The sequence below is a fragment of the Colletotrichum aenigma genome (genome assembly GCF_013390185.1).
Source record: "Colletotrichum aenigma strain Cg56 chromosome Unknown KSG_Cg56_contig04, whole genome shotgun sequence".
In the NCBI taxonomy this organism is placed as follows: Eukaryota; Fungi; Ascomycota; class Sordariomycetes; order Glomerellales; family Glomerellaceae; genus Colletotrichum; species Colletotrichum aenigma.
In genome coordinates this window covers 2,376,079-2,395,292 of record NW_023500910.1, presented here as the reverse complement: position 1 = coordinate 2,395,292, position 19,214 = coordinate 2,376,079, and the positions used below count along the sequence as shown (strand labels likewise).

At 51.0% G+C, this 19,214-nt stretch overlaps 6 protein-coding genes across 6 annotated transcripts; 3 read left to right on the top strand and 3 right to left on the bottom strand.

Moving 5' to 3' along the window:
• Window positions 1-610: 610 nt before the first annotated feature.
• exo1 (Exodeoxyribonuclease 1) lies at window positions 611-3,098 on the bottom strand (the record flags this gene model as incomplete). The annotated part of the gene is made up of 3 exons (XM_037321773.1): window positions 611-2,825; window positions 2,882-3,029; window positions 3,086-3,098. 3 exons carry the CDS (start codon window positions 3,096-3,098, stop codon window positions 611-613), a joined length of 2,376 nt encoding a protein of 791 aa, XP_037178768.1.
• An 822-nt stretch (window positions 3,099-3,920) lies between these two features.
• On the top strand, window positions 3,921-4,618 carry TMA16 (Translation machinery-associated protein 16; the record flags this gene model as incomplete). Its single annotated transcript, XM_037321772.1, has 4 exons — window positions 3,921-4,092; window positions 4,146-4,233; window positions 4,283-4,419; window positions 4,470-4,618. 4 exons carry the CDS (start codon window positions 3,921-3,923, stop codon window positions 4,616-4,618), a joined length of 546 nt encoding a protein of 181 aa, XP_037178995.1.
• A 234-nt stretch (window positions 4,619-4,852) lies between these two features.
• Window positions 4,853-6,170, top strand: CGCA056_v006522 (uncharacterized protein; the record flags this gene model as incomplete). The annotated part of the gene is made up of 4 exons (XM_037321771.1): window positions 4,853-4,991; window positions 5,469-5,677; window positions 5,731-5,869; window positions 5,920-6,170. 4 exons carry the CDS (start codon window positions 4,853-4,855, stop codon window positions 6,168-6,170), a joined length of 738 nt encoding a protein of 245 aa, XP_037178770.1.
• Window positions 6,171-6,626: 456 nt separating this feature from the next.
• Window positions 6,627-7,569, top strand: MAM33 (Mitochondrial acidic protein MAM33; the record flags this gene model as incomplete). The annotated part of the gene is made up of 2 exons (XM_037321770.1): window positions 6,627-6,979; window positions 7,035-7,569. The coding sequence occupies 2 exons, from the start codon at window positions 6,627-6,629 to the stop codon at window positions 7,567-7,569; spliced, it is 888 nt and encodes a 295-aa protein (XP_037178773.1).
• Window positions 7,570-15,712: 8,143 nt separating this feature from the next.
• Window positions 15,713-16,255, bottom strand: KLC-1 (Kinesin light chain; the record flags this gene model as incomplete). The annotated part of the gene is made up of 1 exon (XM_037321769.1): window positions 15,713-16,255. One exon carries the CDS (start codon window positions 16,253-16,255, stop codon window positions 15,713-15,715), a length of 543 nt encoding a protein of 180 aa, XP_037178772.1.
• Window positions 16,256-17,724: 1,469 nt separating this feature from the next.
• On the bottom strand, window positions 17,725-18,633 carry CGCA056_v006519 (uncharacterized protein; the record flags this gene model as incomplete). The annotated part of the gene is made up of 1 exon (XM_037321768.1): window positions 17,725-18,633. The coding sequence occupies one exon, from the start codon at window positions 18,631-18,633 to the stop codon at window positions 17,725-17,727; it is 909 nt and encodes a 302-aa protein (XP_037180174.1).
• Between the last annotated feature and the right edge of the window lie 581 nt (window positions 18,634-19,214).

Sequence of the window (19,214 nt, the reverse complement as noted above, 5' to 3'; positions counted from 1 at the left end):
ACGTCGGTGTAGGTGTGCCCAGGTGGCCGGGCCTCCCTCCTGACGCAGCGTCACGCAGGGAATGGGGGAGGGGGCGAAATGCAGGAATCGAACTCAACGGAACCCCGTCCGGCGGGTTCCGTCCGGGCGTCAGCCTCATCAGTCTCGTCAATGTAACAGCAAACCGCATTCACGTCACATCACGGCTGATCATTTCATTATCGACGGTCGCGAACGAGACTTTTCTTGACACCTTGCCAATGGGTTTCCGTCCATGATATATTTCCTACCCGCCGTTAAAGACTCCTACTACGCCTCAAGAAATGCATACAAAAAAAGCCGTTCTCCGTCCAGGCTCATAATCCTTCGCCACCAATGATAAACCTTTTTCCAGGCGTGCGGGGGGAAAATGCTGCTTCTCATTCCATACAGCGTTGAAAGTCCAAATGCTCTCTCCTTTATGCTTCCATTAACCTCTAAGAAATGCATCCCATCCTTGGGGGGATATCATGATGGTTGTGCACTGATAGCACAGCCAGACCGGCCACTTGGGAGATGACTGGTCGCGCTCGCATAAAACGAATAAAACAACGTCGCAATATGGGAATCGCGTCGACACATGACAGAAGACTCAGCCGTACACGAACCGGGAGAGGTTCAAGCCTCTGGGCCGCTCTTCAACTTCGTCAGATCGGAAGACATCATCGTCGTTCTCACCGTCGCTATCGTGGACGATTTGATCCTCACTCCCGCACGGCGCGTTGAGAGCCTCGACTTCTGCGAGGTCGACCTTGGGCAGCGGCACGAACGAGGGGTTAACAGGCATCGACTTCAGCAGCCGGCTCTTCCGGGGACTGCGCTTGGGGCTGCGCTGGATTGCACTCTTGGTGGGAGACAGAGCCCGGCGCGGCGGGGTGTTCTTTCGCTGGAGGGCCCGGGCGCCGATGCGTTGGAGCGGTGTGAGCATCGGGGTTGCCTTCGCAGCTGCGGTCGGGCCGGCGGAGAAGGTGACTGAGGAGGCTGCGGTGGACGGGGCGGCGGTGGATGGTGTGAAGATGGACGATTGTCTCGAAACAGCGGTTGCAGGGGTATCGGGCAGACTCGAAGCGGCAGGGCTCGGCTGAGAGAACGCAAACCTCTGCAAAGACGACCGCCTGGAGCTCGTTTCCGGCGCGGGCTTCTTTTCGGGCAGCTCCTCCACTTCGGACAGGTCACTGAGCGGGGTTGTCGCTATCTCTTCGTCCTTGCTGAACTGACTGTCCGCGCCGGTTGTCTCGGTGCCTTGACTCTCCTCTGTGCTCTGGCTTTCCTCAAAGACTGTGATTGACTTTGGTTTAGGGTTGTGCCACGCGTCAATGTCCGCGAGGTTCAGCAACGCCTCGTCGATGGAGTCGTCAGAGAACAAGAAGCCGTCTTTCTTGCTCTTCTTTGTCGTTTCATTCTTCGGGAAGAACTTGCTCTTTTGGGATTCCTCAGATTTCGTTTCGGCTTCGTCTGCGTCCGCGCAGAGGCGGACCTTCTTTGGCGGGCGTTGGGAGCTGCTCTTCATCAATGCATCGATTTCGTCCATGGTATTCGTCGAGTCGCCGAGCGTGATGCGACGAGAATCAGAACTGGATGGGGCGTACTGCTCCAGCATGTTCTTGATGGGTTCTGTCCGCCGTCGAAGTAGACGTGGAGAGGTTGTTGAACGGGCGGTTCGTGTAGGGCGAGATTCGGTTGGTTGTGAGGATGAGCCTTCGATATATGGTCTGGGCAGCGGAAAGACGCGGGGTACTAGGCCGTTATGAGTGAGGGCGGCAACGCGCTCTGGGTCGACAGAGAAACAGTTGCTATCCATTTCGCCCATGGGAATACGCTGATGGCCCTTGAAGTAGGAATCGATAGGCTTGGCGGCTTGTCGTGTGCGGTTCGAAGAGGCTGCGAGAGCCTCGGCGGACTGAGAGTGTCTCCTCTTAGAGTCGGACTTGGGCGACTTGCCTCCGGGCATGGGAGCAGGGATAATGGTCTCCCTGGTCATTGGGTTGACATCTCCAACAGCGACGGCCGTGGCCATCTCGGGTTCGACATAAGCACCAATGAACGGCATATCCTCAACACCCTTACCCGCTTCGGGCTCGGTCAGGAACACCATCTCCTTCTTTGTCGGACAGTAGACTCTCTGGTGGAGGAACGTCAACTCGGCCTGGAAGAATCGCGGCAGGTAGTTCTCCGAGATGCGGTGCTTTCCTTCGAATTGGCACATGCGGACCAATCGTTCTGGCGTCTTGTACTTGCGCAACATCCGGTAAGCCGTCTTTAGTCCCATATTGTTGATACCCTCGAGGTAATCACAGCCGCTCAGAATGGCCATACGCCGAAAGTCGGTATCCGACCAGCCCGTCAACGACACCTCCCGACATGCGCAAAAGTCCCTGCGGTTGATCTCGATACAGTTGCCGTACTGGTCGAGCTTCGTCAAGAGCCGCTTGCATCCGAAAACCAACAGATCCGAGTCTTCGGATAAAATGCCGTCGATCAGGCCTTGGCGTTCGAGGTAGACGAGCTGAGCATCTGCTTCGTACGGTGCAACGACGTACGAGACATCCAGCTTTTTCAATTCGTCGATGAGATTGCGGGCCATTTCCGGTGTCACGTCGATGGCCTTCTGAAACTCGAGGTGCGCTTGGGAGGGCTTTCCGGCCTTGAGCAGCTCCATTGCTGTCTTCTTGCTCTCATCGCGGCGTTTAGCTCTGGATCCTTCGGTGGCTGCCTTGCTGGGTAGGAAGTCGCCATCAAAGACAAGGTAGGGCTTGACACCAAAGTGCAGAAGCATCCTTACCCTGTGCATGGCGAAGTCGACATATCTGAGGCAGGGTTAGGTCACATCCGATGGCAACCTGGAATGGACGTTTAGACTCACTTGCGTGTGGGGGTGCCTTGGGCCAGGTCCACGGCGCAGGCAATGGCTCCGCGGTGAAGCCATCCGTAGGCGTCGACACCGAGCGTTTCGCCCTTGAATTTCTTGAGCTCGACGGGCCTGTGGATGGACTTGAGCAGCGGGAGAAGGCCTAGCAGAGGTGAGTAACGCAATGCACGAGGTCCCGAGGCAAGGGAGAGCAAGTACCTGAGACGCCCATTGTTGATCCAAGGGAACGGCTCGCAGGCCCTCAAAGTGCAGAGCAGAAGTTTCGAGGGCTGGAGATCGCTCTCGATCCGGGTTTCAGGCCAATAGCCGGACTGACAAAGGTAAAAACAATGCTTTAGGCCATCCGTCGAAAGGCAAAGACGCGTAAAGAGGGTGGATTCGCGGAGTTGTGAGGATCGATACGCCAAGTCAGGTGATCCGGGGGCAAATGTAAACAAAGACACTCGGCGCTATGCTTGCGGATTAGTTGCGGGCGGGAGTGGAAGTCGACTATCTACGGCGGGCGACGTTCGGAAGAGAGCTGGGAAGTTTAGTCGGAGCTGAAGGACTAGAATTCACCGACGAAGGTGAAGTCAGAGGAGAGAAGGTGTGCAGGTGGAGTGAATCGCGGGCATCCTGCACGGGAAAGGGACGGCCGGGGGGACCTGGTCCTGCTATATTGGAACGCGGTGTGTCCACCCGCGTCAAGTCATATCGCGACTCTTTTTTTGCTGTGGCCTGGGCACAGAGGAGTGCCCCGAAAGGGACTAGCGCCAGAAGCTCGGGATTTTCCAGAGCAACGTCACTGGTTCCTGATCCGGCTGAAGATTATTGGACCCTTTCCGAACTTAGTGGGGCGACTGCTTTTTTCACAGAGTGCTTGCAGCTCAGAGGATGGGATTTTTCGCCGGGGCACAGACAGCAGACCGACACCCAAAGCAGTGTGCAGTCGAGAGACATCTGGATCATTTCGTTCTCAATCTTTCTGTGTCTCACTGTCGAATTTTCTTTAACTCTCCTGACACGTCATTTGACCAGCCATATCACCATCGAAATGCCTACCACGTTGTCAAAGACCCGCAAACAGATTGCCAAGAAGCGCAACGGACATGTCGATGCACTGCATGAGTTTTCCAGAGACTCCAAGCGTCTTCACAAGGCGTCGGTGAGAGACGACAAGCTGCAGAAGCTTGCGGCCACCAGAGGAAAGAAGGAGCAGCCCATGCGTAAGACAGCTCATTTCGCAGCAGATAACGAGCTGAAAGCTGACCTGCCACAGTCACCCGTGCTTCTTACTTCCAAAAGGCTATTCAGGAGAAGGGCTCTAAGCCGCTCGACCTCGCCACTATCCAGGAGCTCATTCACGAGTGCGTCCACATTGCCAGTTGCGAGGACTTCAAGTCTGACTTTTTCCAGTTTTGTGCATCAGTATGATGAAGAGTACGCCGAGGTCAAGAAGACCCGTCGTCCGGGCCGCCCCGCGAGCGCTAAGGAGGACTTGCTCAAGCTGAAGATCTCCACCCTTGAAGACGAATACAAGGGAAACGGCTTCTGTGAGTTCTGCTATGACTGCATCGGCTATGGGGAGACTAACAAGCCCCAGACCTTCCTGACCTCACAAATGACTCCAACATCCTGATGCTCGATCGCTGGGAGGGCTCTTGGGCCTACCTCGCTTCCGTTGCGTGGGTGAGGATAAATGCCGACGGCAACATCAAGAAGTCCAGCTTCCCGCCCAAGGGCAGCTCCTAGATCATGACAGCATCACAGCGGCGTTTCTGGCGTTTGGAATCGGGAAAAGGCAGTTCAGGGGAGCAAACAGCGCATCATTCGGGAAAAGGGCACAGCCTTTCGGCTGCAGTTTCTGAGTACGGCTCTACGGTGTATTTGCGGGGGTTCTTTCGCGGGCCAGCTGTCTGAGACAAACATGCGCCGTGACATGAGTCTTGTTTGGTCAACAGACAATTTCTCCGGTTACATACAGCAATGCCGTATGAGAACACGGAGGCGAAAGCTCGGATCACAGCAGGCCATGCGCGGCCAAACCACTGGATCGCCGACCTTCGCCTGCATGTTCTCTCCGCGCCTGTTACACAGGGCATCGGCGGGCGGCCCGGCGGCAAACGTGGGTGGCATGTGGCCTTCTGGGGATAGTGCCGGCTCGACCGCATCCTCTGGGACTGCTGTATCTGTTTGGCAAGCATTTAGACGGTATCATGTAGAGAGCAAACGTGGTGATCTCGTTTGAAACACACTCGGTAGATGCCGCAGGCAAGGCTGGAACACGATCCATCGATCTCCCGGCCCAATATCAATCCACACCTGGCTTCCGTCGAAGAATCATTGGGCTGCCATGTCGCACATCAAGTGACGATTATGTTGCCGTCCGCGGTCCCTGTAGATTGTCTGATGAGTGACGTCTATTTCTCCTTGTTCCAAAGGTGGCTACCCGATCCAGAGCCCGGCTGCGATCTGCCCCGAGCCTCCTGGACCAGACTACTGGAACCACGTTGTTCGCCAAACAGGCCTGTCCCAAGCAATGCCTCTCGTCTCATAACTGGATCCAGATCTCTCATCCTGTCCCAGGTGCTACATTGCACAGGCGACCTCGCCATCCTCTTGAAGACGGCTAGACGCTTCCAGCTCTCTGACCGCTGTGAGCACTACCCCTGGAAGCATCTCCACTTGACTCACACCCCGATCCCTCCGTGGCAAGACTTCGTGGAGGATGCCGTAGCAGACCGCGCGATGTCGAAGGATCTGGATGCCGGTGCTTACTGCCTGGGATCGTTCGAGTCCCGGTACCACGAGGTCGGGCTGGCTTGTTTGGGCTTCCCAAGAGCGTGGCTACAAAAGTGCTCAAGTGTAGATATATCTCGGATGATCTTCACTGTCATCCGGCTGTCATCTACCCCTCGCCATTATCAGCAACCCCTCCGTCGATCTTACTGATCTGCCCTGCCTACACCCGCAACTATCCGATTGAACCTCCTGCTCCTCCAAGTGAGTCCTGATAAGCACCGATGGTCGAATCTCACTGACAGTCGTTGTAGCAACATGTGCAAATATGTCACTCATCTGCGCGTCTGCAACGTCTGCAGCCATGAAGATACTGTCCTCATCTCAGAGAGGTTATGCATGCTTGCCAAGAGGAACGGGGTCTTTGGGAGTTGTGATTCAGGGATCGGCAGTGACAGCAACAGCACCAGACACCACTGTTGGAAGTGCAAGGAGAGGATCCGCCGGGTCCCACGGGCATCATCGGCATTGCATCGTGTCAGTCTACATTGATGAAAGACTCTAAGGGAAGGCAAACAAAACTTGAGCTACAAGGCGTTCAAAAGGATAGACGGACTGGTCACCAACAACTCTTCCCAGTGATGCTGGCATCGCCCTTGGGTTTGAGCCGGAGGAGACAAACAGGCAGATTGGGATCTGGAGATCTCAGGAAGCAGGGCGGCCCCTGTCATTACCAGTTTAAGCTTAGGCAAGAACATTGACGATTTTTTTTTAACATGATTCTTCGGTGGAGTCCTTCGAGAAAGAGTGGAGGTTGATGTCGTTCAGCTGCAGTGTGAGTTGTCGTGCTGCAAGCATCGGAACAACATTTCGCCGGTACATTCAGCGTCTGGTCTGATCTCAAAATTTTTGGGAAGCTTCCAAAGCTTCTGCAGAGATCGATTTACCCACTCCACCCCAAAGCCTTCTTTCCATTGTCAAATAACACCACGTTCGACAAGTAGACGCAACGCCAGCCAAAATGCTTTCCATCAGATCCATCGCGCGCTCTGCGCCCAGAACTCTTACCCGCCTCTCGGCCACCACTCTCATACAGAGCGCCCGCCCCAGCGCATTCGTCAAGGCCTCATCATTTGGCGCCGTCCAGCGCGCTTCCGCCTTTTCCAGCTCCGCCTTCAGGAAAGCTCCTGCCGGCGAGACCGACGCTGAGCTTCTCGCCAAGCTCGAGAGCGAGCTGTCGTTCGAGGACGAGGTCAAGCAGAACGAGCAGCTGCCCGCCAGCGTTAAGGACTTCCTCGACAACAGCCCGTTTGAGCTCCACGACACCCCCGGCAAGGAGGAGGTCAAGCTTACCCGCAAGTTTGGCGAGGAGAAGTGAGTTTCTCAATGCGCAGCTGTCTATGCGCCTCGATATACTGACAACATGCAGGATCACTGTTACCTTCTCCATCGCCGACCTCGCTAACTACGACCCCGAGATGTACGAGCAGGACCGCGCCCTGGATGACGAGTACGACCCCTCCGAGCCCCAGACCAAGCAGAACGGCGCCCGCTCCGCCAACCCCGAGGAGGACATCGAGGACGAGGAGGGCGAGTTGGACGAGGCCGCTCCCCCTTGCCGCCTGAGCATCGTCGTCGAGAAGCCTGGCAAGGCCGACGGCGCCCTTAACATCGACGCCACCGCCCAGGACGGCGCCATCACCGTCGAGAACATGTACTACTACGAGGACGGCAAGCTGGCGCACGGCTCCTCCGCCGACATTGCCCACGCCCGCGCCGATGTCTACCCCGGACCCCCCTTCGGCAGCCTCGACGAGGACCTGCAGATCCTGATGGAGCGCTACCTCGAGGAGCGCGGCATCACCCAGGCCCTGGCCATCTTCGCCCCCGACTACATTGACGTCAAGGAGCAGAAGGAGTACGTCCGCTGGTTGAAGAACGTCAAGGGCTTCGTCAACGCCTAAACAGGACTTGGCTGCCCATGCGGGGAAACAAAAAAAAAGGGTGAAGAGAAAACGAAATGCAGAGAGATGTCTTGACGACGCATGACGGCGGGGGATTGTAAGATGAAACGAAACTTACCTAAAAAGGCTTTTCTTGGCTTGTCTTATAGCTGTTCCACTCACGATGTACCATACCACGGCCTGGCTGGCACGCCAGATGCCCAACATAAGAAACTGTAATATAAACAAAACAAAAATTCTCCTTTACGCCGGGCTTTGATCCACCGTGACTACAGTATGTGACTCGGATCAAACCGAAAAAGACAACTCTGTGAGTTGCCTCCCGGCCCCGCTCAGATGCGCTGCCGACTCGAGCCTACCTTTCGTAGTCGTTGTTCAATCTCCACAACGCATGACACTTGACCATGGAAGCGTTGCGAAGTGCTGTTCGCCTCAAAGGCGTACGATGAGAGCATTCACTCGTTTGAGTTTTCGCTTGTTTCTTCCCCGCAAAATGGTACTCGACACGAGAGTATCACAACATCGGCTGTGGACGTCAAAAATGAAGCCATCGCAGACAAAAAACATACAACACCGGGCATTCGCCGGTCGTCACCGACCCGACTACTACTCCAGCCCTCACACTCTTCAAAGTCGGGTCAGAGGCGGCTGCCAACCGCCTCATTCGGCAACCAAGAATGGTCGCCTTTTAGCGTCCCCACTTCGGGACGCAACATCATGATCCCGCTATCGCACCGTTCTCGACGGTAGGCCACCGTTTCAGGAGCCTTCGGATTTCATAAATTTTGTGCTCGGCGTCAAGCACCGCCAAGGTATTCTCCGTGGAGTAGTCGTAGCATTGCCCATGCCTTCCGTCATTTCCGGCGGGCTAGGCGCAGCAGCTACCCATGACATTTCCTGTCTGATTGGCTCTCTGCTGGGCTTGCTTGGAATGACGTGGAATTTGCCGTTTCCTGTGTAGCCTTCGCTAATGTCGGCACACCGTCCACGCTTGCAGCTGCCCTGAGAGAGGATCAACAGAGAAGTGAGGCCGGAGCGACATTGTTTGGTCGCTCAGTGGTAAACCTATCCACTCCTAGTGAGGTCTGCGACTGCTTTCCCCCACGGCTACTATAAGATTAGGGATGTTTAGCGATAGTCCCGCCTAAACGCCGCTACCTCCAGCAGTGTGACGGCCTAGTCAGTAGCACAGCCTCAGCCCAGCTACCTTCTGCAGCCTATAGTACAATGGTATGGGGCCTTCAGCAGTTCGTTTGGGGATGAGGGAGCTTGAGATCCCCTAAACTTTCAGCGCTCCAGCGCCTTTATGACCTGCAAACCAGCATCGATCATTCTAAAAGCGCACGCTACCTATAGACCTCAGTGATTGATTCAAATCTCATTGCTGAAGGTAATGCGATTTTAGGCTGATTCAGTCAACCTGCTGGATATTTTTCTCTATTCTTTACTGGTATTGCTCTGCTCGCACCAGTCTACCTCAATAAAGCCAGGCTCACTGTAGATGTCTCGTCGCAGAGCAGTAGAGTGCACTGAAGAGACAGCTGAGCATCTAGGGAGGCTGGTGGCTACAGCGAGTGTAGTTGGTTCAGATAGACACTAGCGAGAGCTAGTGTGGTCGAGCCTGAGCCTGAGCAGGACCTGAGCAGAACCTGAGCAAGACCTGAGCAAGCCTGGGCAAGCCTAGGCAGGACGTAGCAAGCCTGATCTGAGGGTGAGCAAACGGAGCGGTGGTAGGTTGGTTCCATCAATTGGTCCGGCTAAACCTGCCATCTCCATTAGAGGCTGAGAGACCCCTGCTCAACTTAACGTCCATTCTAATAAGACTCTGAGAGGTTTGCAATTTAATATTGATATAGAGGCATAACAATCTTCAGCTACTGGTTCTGCAATGCGGAATAAGATTGGCCAGGTTACGCATCGCCCCAGCCCTCCAAGAGAACCAGCATCTACGTCCAAACGAGGCATGTTGACGCCAGATCCAACAAGCAGACAGCATAAGTGGCAGGGGCAAGAGTCAAGGGCATAGTCTCAGCCATAAGTGTTTCTATATCCTCCTTACTCGTTCTACATCTTCCCTAACAATTTGCACTGTTACAAACAGAAGCAGAAAGATCAGGTGGCAGAGGGACCCTGGCTACTCATACGACTTATGAGGCCTTCCTAGCGTCTGTCCGTCAGACAATAGTCTACTTGCTGCTACTTACTTAACCTGACTTCTTACTTAATCACAAACCTATCCTTATGACACCCTACTAATCTCACTATCTTCGTCCAGCTAAGCCTCCTTAGGATATAACGTTGCTGGGTAACACAGGTTGAAGTCGACACAGATTAGCGGCAGATAACTTAATACAGCTATCTTATCAGGCGATTAATAACGTAATCATACCAGAAATATTATGGAAATAATGAGGCTGTGAAAAGGGGGTGGCGGTATAGCAGGATCAGAATTTATATCTCCTCTTATAGCAGGTGAAGAGCTGACGATGGCGCACTCCGCCCCTGAAGCCTTCCTGGCATCATACGACGCATAAATCTGCTGGCGTTAATAGAGCGGTCTGGACTGATCCTTCTGCGACTTAAATCAAGGAAGAGATCTTAGAAGCGTGATATCAAATAGGGCTTATCAGGCGAGGAGCATTAGTGCCGCTAGAAATAGAGCATCGCCAGCATTGGATATAAGGAGGCTGCGTTTGAACTAGGTATTATTAGAAGGAGGCATCGCTATATCATATAACAGCGACTCAGGGGCAAAAGATGGAGATTGCTTCATGCTGTATATACACCTGCCTCATATGGAAGCACCGACCGGCTTGTGATTCAGCAAGTACCTAGTGCTTTGAAATCTGACCTTGAGGGGACGCTAGGGAAAGGACTCCCCAAGGGAGGCCTCATACCCCTATGTTGTCAGGAATAGAAAACGCCTAACGCTACGACTAGTAACAGATAAGACAGCATCAGCAGCGTTTAGGGTTAGGAATAAGTATAAAAAAGGTATATCCTGGCCTATATTAAAGGAGAGCATATCTATCTATCCTCCCGCTCTTATTCCCTATCTAGACTATCAGCAACCCTCTTTTAATCACTCTCATATCAAATAAGTTTTATTCGTAATAGTTCTTATCATAATCATAGCATTAGACCAAGCGTTTATGCTGCGACGTTGCGATCTGATCATAGGCACTAACAGCTACAATTGAGATTGATCCACGCACGTATAGGTATGTACTTTCCTACCTGACCGAGAACATCAAGTACATATAGAGAAGAATAGAACTGCCAGCTAGGTTTGTTCTATAGCATGCATATCCTCAACAATATGACTGCAGCATTTAACAACTCGCAGCAACTGAACTCAATCAATCTATATTATGTCACCAAAACTATCTGCAGCACTAGAGTCCTACCTGACCAGAGAAATAGTGAAGGCAGCAGTGATACTGCATGGAATTTACAGCATTGCGTCACATGTGACGGAACACTAGTGCTTAAAACCGCTACTGTTGAGCCAGCGGGCTCAGATACACCATGTTCGGTCAGAAGGCTGGATTCCAAGCCACCACTAGGCTTGACCGACCTGCAACATCATGAGACAATCGAGTGGCGCTATTGCTCTTCTGTCAATATTAGCCTGAACTTATCACTGGCATTATTAGTCAAGCTAAGCTATCCACAACCATCACTTCAGCTGTCGCTTATCAATATGGCTGGTTAACAGACCTTGGCTTGCTTACACAGTAAGCTACATAAAGAGTGGGTTACAGATAATCGATAGGTTAGTAGATTTTGATTATTATTCGTGCGTAAGCAACTTATTAAAGACACAGACAATATCTTTGGCGCTCGCGGCAACATAATTGACGCATAATACAGCATACGTTGCTCAGCAATACTCTCGGCAGGCCGAGAGACTCTATAAATCACCGCTCTTTCGGCTTCACTACGGTTATTTCCTTGCTTTTCACTTTTGTGGTTCAATCTTTTGTAGTGTTTTTGGCCAGTTTATCGTCAACCACAGCCATGCCAAACGGGAGCAGCTCTTTTGGGATTGCTGGCATCAAAGCTGCTACCAGTCGTCGCTAACTAGATCGCTCAGATGCAGAATAAACACTAGCTCGGTTTAACAGGCGCATTATGCATAGGTCTCAACCGGCTGATGTTTGCTGCACAATATAGGGACTCTGTTATGCAAAGACAACCTAGGCATGAACCATTTTGACTTATTCAGCCTAGTGTTAATCATACTTCTCGTTAGACAGCAATCCAAGCTTATTGCAGACGATAGCGCACGAGGGAGTTTCCATACAGACGAAATAGATCGACAGTATAGGTTCCTCACGACTAAGGAGCGTTGCTATTATCTGCTTCCATTAGCATCGATTTCGCCGCTGAATTTGTCACTATATGTTGACTCGACGGTTAAGCGGTCGTCTGTTTTTCAGTTCTCAAGTATTCATGGCCCTGTGTTCTCCCAGAGCTGAGAGGGATGGTGTTTCCAGAATTACACATAAAGGCTTTCCGTCATTCAACCTCGATCTGTGCGTTTTTGTTCTCTGCTGCCGACTCTAGGCCAAGGCTATTCCTAGCTACAAGCTACGCAAAGCTAGAGTATGATCGTCTAACTAACGTTTCTACTATATACTACCACCACGCGGCTGCAGATGGTACCTAATATTCGGTGTCCAGGGTGAATAGGCTCTATGTCTTCCTTACAGTCATAGCGCGTATTATCTCTAACGCCATATAAGCCGGCTTTTGTTGACAATACCTCGAAGAGAGCATAAAAACTTTTCGTCTTTTAATAATCGATAAGATAGTTAATTGCGAACTTTCCACTATTTCCCAGTCTGAGAGACGTTAAGAGTTTCCAAATGCTCAGCAAATTATCTTCTAAGAGAGGGCCGCGCAAATCATACGATGATATCACTAGTCAAAATCGCCAACTTAAACCTTGATACACACTCCAGGCCGTCAATCTATTATGATATCATTCTGTCTGGAGTACTTAAAGATCCTACGGCAGGAAGAGGTCAGTCTTAGAAGTCTTGACGGCAACGTGGTTTAGTTATTGCAGGGGGGGGTTAGGGTGATTGCAATATGAAACGCAGACCTGCAGCAACGACTGGAACTAGCTAAGGACAAGATGATATCTGAGCCATAAGATAGTTCTAATCGATTAATTATATATATTTTTCTGCGATAGTATGATCACAGTCATTATGGAGACTGAATTATTCATAGACTTAATCTGTAAGCTTGATATCCTTATAACTACGCAATTCCACCCTGCTAATCGCCACAGCAGCTGAGAAGACTATAGATGATCGATTCCTCTTGCAACTTAAGGTCCAAGAGAAGAAAGGCGATTACTGAGATGGAAACCCTTTTTCTATCCTTGCATGAGTGTGACTACAGATGAAAGCAGACAGAAAGGCTGAGCAGGCATAGTTCAGTATTTAGTCTCAGTTTGGTGGTTTTTTTATTATCTGCCCTACCGACCGTTTTTCAGAAATAGTCCCCGCAGCAATCCTAAACGTTATGATAGTGCTTAATGCTGTGTAAGTAGGAAATTAAGCCCTATCTTCCTCCGCTATATGATCCTCAGCAAATATCTGACAAATATGCAGATAGCTTTCTCAAGCAGCTGTAACACTCTAATGAGGGCTTATAAGTAGATAACACTATGTCTTAGACCTTAAGGAAGGCGGCGACGTAATAAAAGCTAGAGGCGTAGTGAATATGTTAAAGGCCACCACCTGTTTATAGACCGCAGCATAATCTATCTACTATACAAACTAGGACTAGGAAAACAGGTCAGCTAGCGATCTTTTTATCCCACCACAGTGCATATAAGTAATATCAACTGAGAGATAGTAGTTGCAATAACAGAGCGTAATGCAGAATAATAGCCTCCTGATTACCTCTGCAACAGACTCAGCTTCGGAGATAATTACTCAAGCGTTAGCGATAAGATAATCCTAATGTTTCTCTAGAGCATTAGAGTGCATAAGCTCACATAAGTCTGTCGTGGCATAAGAGCGGGACCTTGCTCCTAGTTATATATGCATAGCGTTCCCTTATCTGGGAGTGTGATAATCAAGAAGTAGAATCAGCACTAGAGCTATAAGCTAAGCCAGATTGGATGCTGATGCTCTGTATAACCATATAAAATCATACTTCGTATAGTGTACGCGCCAAGAGCAGGTGGGCCTGGGCGGAAAGACGGAAGAATGTTAAGTCTCCTAAGAGAGGGTGGTGTTTTGGGGTATTTAGGGTGCAGATTCTCTATTGTCTGGGATTCTAGAGTATGGTGCTTGAAAGCACGTTCTATGCTATGCAATGCTGCCATCATTACTGCGGTTTATACGCATGGTTCCTCTGAAAATCCCTGCGCCTGTTTGATATCATAAGCGTGATACTATGCAGCAGTTTGATCGCATAGCTATCCCTATAACCTTACGTCTTAGCTAATTACACTGCTTCCAACACGCCTAGAAACCCTATTGCTGACAATCTGACCGCTTTGTTGCAAGCTGCCCTATCCCTGTTATTAACGAATATATATACAGTAATCCCTGACTACCTAGTAGCTGAGTCCTGGCATGATTACCTTATGCCTGACTCTCCCTGTAGCTTACCCTCCCTGTAGCTTACCCTCCCTGTAAGCCGCCCTGTAGCTGCCCGTTATGTTCTAGAACGCCCAGTGCTACAGTACAGCGTCACTTAGATGCCTCACTTTGCATACGGTACATTCGCAATCGAAACAGTTTCCTGTACTTTATGCTTTTAAGACCTTATGTTTCCCTACGAAAAAACATGCTCAGCTTGGGCGCAATGACTTGGTACTACAAGCAAGCATTAGCATATATTTGTCGCTCTATGCTGATATTGCTGCTTAATGGAAGCTAGACTTAGCTTTTGGGCGGTTGTGATTTAATAAAGCCAGGTGCATGTCACCGCTCCTTGCATTACACGTGTAGTCAGCCAGGTGGCAGAGTTCATATTAATCTTGCTACGTTGCTTATCTGAAGATTCACAAACAGTTCAGATGAACTGAGCTCCCTAACGAAGAGCTGAAAATCGACTTCAATTGTGACCATACCTCTCCAAAATCCAGCCGCCTAAGCATCTCAGAGAGAGAGAGAGAGAGGGAGGGAGGGGGCAGGGATGCAAATTGCAGTATGTACAGGCACAGAAACAGATCGCAATGTCAAATAGTCAGTGTGGCTGAGGATAGTCAGCAAAACATAGGGTAGCAGGCAGCAGCTGAAAGTACAGATAGTGGATGGCAATCCACTACAGTCAGAATAGGATTAGGAGGCAGGGCAGCCAGTGGAAGACAGGACAGTCAGTTAGAAAAGAAGAGTGCGTTAGATACGTCAGCAGCGGTTCACCGCAATGGGAGGGTAAGCTACAGGGAGAGTAAGCTACAGAGAGGCCCATCGAGTGCGAGATGACGTCGGTATAAGCATAACCCACTTTTCTCCAAATCTGCCCTTTTTAAAAGCCTTCTATCCGCGGGAATATGTAAGGGAAATGAAGATAATTCGCTACTACCCCGCATGTGTACAGTGGCTAACGAAAAGGGCTTCATGCTTAATTCAACACTCTTCCATGTTTCCGCACGGGCCCACCTGTTCTTGGCGCTTACACTGTGCGATCTCATACGGCTGTACCCGTAACCGGTTTGGCGCAGCTTATAGCTCCTGTGCCGAATCCACTTCTTGATTATCATATGCCTTGATAAGGGTCACTATGCATAAGTACAGTGGCTAACGAAAAGGGCTTCATCCTCATCAACTCTCTCGTCTTTGTCCGCACAGACATTTTGACTTCTTGGCGCTTAGCACAGTAGGCATTCTTATCTTATCAATCCCGCTACAAACCAATCAGCTCCACAGTAAGCTACCCAGATTATGACGAGCATCGGGTTTTCTGCGGACCAGGTTATACAGATTCATATATATTACAGTAGGTCTTATTATTCTGAGCATAAAGCAAGTTATGAACACAAATAATACTCCAAATACGACCACCGCCGCCCACATTACCATAGTAATGTCCCAAAAGGATCTTAAGCCTCAGCTCCCAATATTAAGCTACGCACGTTTCAGCCTTTCTTTCCAATTCTTCAACTTATATCTCAGGCTATGATCAGTAGCCACACGAGGCGGCGGAACCGACTCTTGCCTTGGTGCTCGAGAGCTCTATCTGTAGCACCCAGTTGCTCAAGCAGACGGCCAACATTTTCCAGGGCATTAAGGGCAGGGATATATGTTCTCAGCGTATCTGGGTGCAACGCCTTCTCGTAGCCTTGAAGAGCCCGTTCATACATGGCCTCAGCCTCTTTGAGTCGGCCCTGGTCTGCGTAGAGGCTGACTAGATTGTTGACCGTTAAGAGTGTTGATGTGTGGTCTGGCCCCAGTGCCTTCTCGTAGCCTTGAAGAGCCCGTTCGTACATGCCCTCGGCCTCTTTGAGTCGGCCCTGGTCTGCATAGAGGTTGCCTAGATTGTTGACCGTGTCGAGTGCCGATGTGTGTTCTGGCCCCAGTGCCTTCTCATAGCCTTGAAGAGCCCGTAGATACATGTCCTCAGCCTCTTTGAGTCGGCCCTGGTCTGAGTAGAGGTTGCCTAGTGCGTGGAACATCCACGCATCGTCTTCCAAGTTGGCATTGGTATCGAACATCTTGATGCATTGATCCGCATGTTGCAAGAGTCGACGTTGCACTACCTAATAATTGCTTTGTTGTTGACTGGGTATGTGAGAGGCCACACATTGTATCGCGATCCAGGCTAGCTCTTGACTTCGCTCGGTATTGAGCATATGGATCGTCCATGCATGAACACAGCTATGCATGCTGTATCCTTATGATTCTGATCCCAATTCACTCACGGTGGCGTTCGGTTCTACCAGCCCATGGTCACAGAGTAGTCTAACTACATTATCAAAGTTTAGTCTGTCCTCCATCGTCTTATGTAGCCAAAGCGGCTTCTCCGACTTCCCTGCCCGCAGCAGTTCATACCATACATCATGGTTGTCGAAATACGCCCAAAGTCCAAGCAAGTCGGCGGCATTCTGGTTTTGCAGCCGGATATGACGGAGTGAGACATTCCACGTGGAGTATAGGGCACGATCATATGCCATCAATCCTGGACTCTCTTTTTGTAGGCGTAACCATGCTTTTTCATACATCTCTAGATACTCCCTGCAGCTAGTTGCTACTTGGTCTAGGTAAGCCCCAGCTGTTGCGAGGGCGAGTGGAAGCCTATCAAGCTTCTTTGCAAGGACTGCGGCGTCAGGATCTATACAGCGTTAGCTAATCGCCCATAAAAGGCGTACCACATTTACCTTTGCCAAGATCAGTGCGGCCAGATGTAGATGCCAGGATCGCTAGACTGTCCTCGAGGCTGGCTAGCTTCCTGAGCTGCACGCGCTGTCCAAGCTTCACAGATGACGAGCGTGTTGTGATGAGGGTAGCGCCGTGTTCTGTATCAGGAAAAAAAGGGCGTATGTCGTAGGCTTTCGAGCCTGTCTCGCTAGCATCATTCTCGTTCCCTACTTGCAAACCAGTCTCGTTCTCACCAGGACCACCACGATTGTGAAGTTTGACGTCATCGTAGTTGTCAAAGATCATCAGCCGACGATTGTTCTTTGGTTCATCTAACCATCGCTTAACTGCACTGACCGTCTTATCGAGGTCTCAACTAGAAAGGGCGTTGTTGATATATGTCACGGACGATGTCTCTGTTGCAATTCGCTAGGCTAGGCCTTGGTAGCTTAGCTTGAGCGCTGTCTTGTCTCTCGCATCAAGCCAAAAAACCGCTGAGTAATCATTGCGATGTTTCTTCGCGAATGCGATCGTCGTCTGAGTTTTGCCCAAGCCACCCAGGCCATGCAGAATAACCGTTCGACGGTCTCCAGTCCACTTCAGTTCGTTATAGAGACGCCCGAGTTCTTCTCTGGCTACAAAGTGGTTCACGCTGTGAACTCCTGGCAGCTTGAAGGGGAGTATGAATGAAGGAGAAGCTGTCTGTCTTGCATTGCTGGAGCACCTGGTTGGATGTATTAGCTACTAATACTATAGACCATTATGTGCAATCTGATAAATCCTCTTACCGCTGCACTTCATCTACGGGCAGGTGGAAGAAGAGCTGTCAGGCATACGCTGCTGCCACAGCTGCCGCGTACCTGTGCCACATGTCGTTCTTATGCGAGTCGCAGTAGTCTGAGATGCTGCGCACAACAAGGCAAGGAAAGTCGGTAATTGCCCCAGCAGCCTCCATCTCAAAGCATAAAAGCCCATCCTGCTGAGTTAGTATGTCCCTCAGCAACGCATCCTTCACCACCATCTCTCCAGATGCGATATTGCCTCTGTGCATAACAACAAACGTGTCGTCATTATCGCTCGTTCGAGGTATACGCTTCGATAGGTTGCACTTGGTGTTGCATGATCCTTGACGATGGTGCTTGTAATGTGGTGGGAAAAGATGATCGTTTTGCTCGCCGGGATACTGGTACCGTCGAAGCCTACGACGCGTTGTGTCGATTCGACGGACGTCGTGCTGTACCGGATCGACATCCAGCCTTGCCCGCTGCACTGCTAGCGCCTGCGCAGTATTGAGAAGAACTGCTGCTGCTGGTGCCAGGGCATCTGTCCGCTCGAAGTGACCGTCTCTCGCTTTTCTATGATCGTACTGCAGAGCGCCGGAGTGTCCACCCGCAGGCTTGCTCACAACCACATGACCTAGTCGTATCATCCTATTATCTGTCTGAACGGGAACTCCACCGCTAATGCCGACCAAGAGACCGAATTGCAAGTTGGGAAATGTCATCCTCATCTGCGCCATAACTGTAGCTGCGGGGCAGTTCCTAGGCTGGTGCAGACCTGCGATAACGATGTTGTGGCTGTTGATGCTCCCGAGGCTGTACACGTTATGGTCTGCTGAGGACTTGGGTAATATAGTATGCTCCTCGTCCAGCATCTCTATCGCTGCGATCTGCTCCACCTCCAGCGGACAGATCCACGCCACCGTGTAGTCGTCGCGGCTCCGTCCCTGCAACATCTTCGGTCGGCCGAACGAGAGTAGTCTGCAGTAATTCGAATCGCTCGGACCGTCAGAAGCGGCAGGAAAGAAACTAGGCCGTCGTGTGAATCTGTGGAAATGGAGACCTGACGTTTAATGTCGTCGCTCAGGTAAGCTAACAATTGCGAGAGGGGAAATCCCTCTTGCCGCCAGCCATGTGCGGCTGAGTGCTGTGCCGCGGGCGAATCATGGTGGAAGAAACTGCCGAGTCCCGCAACTGTCAGCATGCACTTCTGGACGCGCTCACGGTGATGTGAATCATCCCATTGCTCGGTCGATGAGAAATGCCCGTTGCAGTCGGCAGGCTGTGAAGGGGCGAGTGAGTTCTTGATCGCCCAAAACTCCAGAATAACATTCCTTCGATCCAAATCAAGATTTTGCAAATTCGAAAATACCTCCTAAAAGAGCTCCACATAAATCTATCCCTGTAATTACGCCAGAACAGCAGCTTTATTCTCCACAATGGAGTTCCTAACGGCTCAAGAACTATGGAACGTCCTGGAACTGCTTTCATCAACCGCCTTGCGGACCCATCCTCAGCCATCACCCCCGCCGCAACC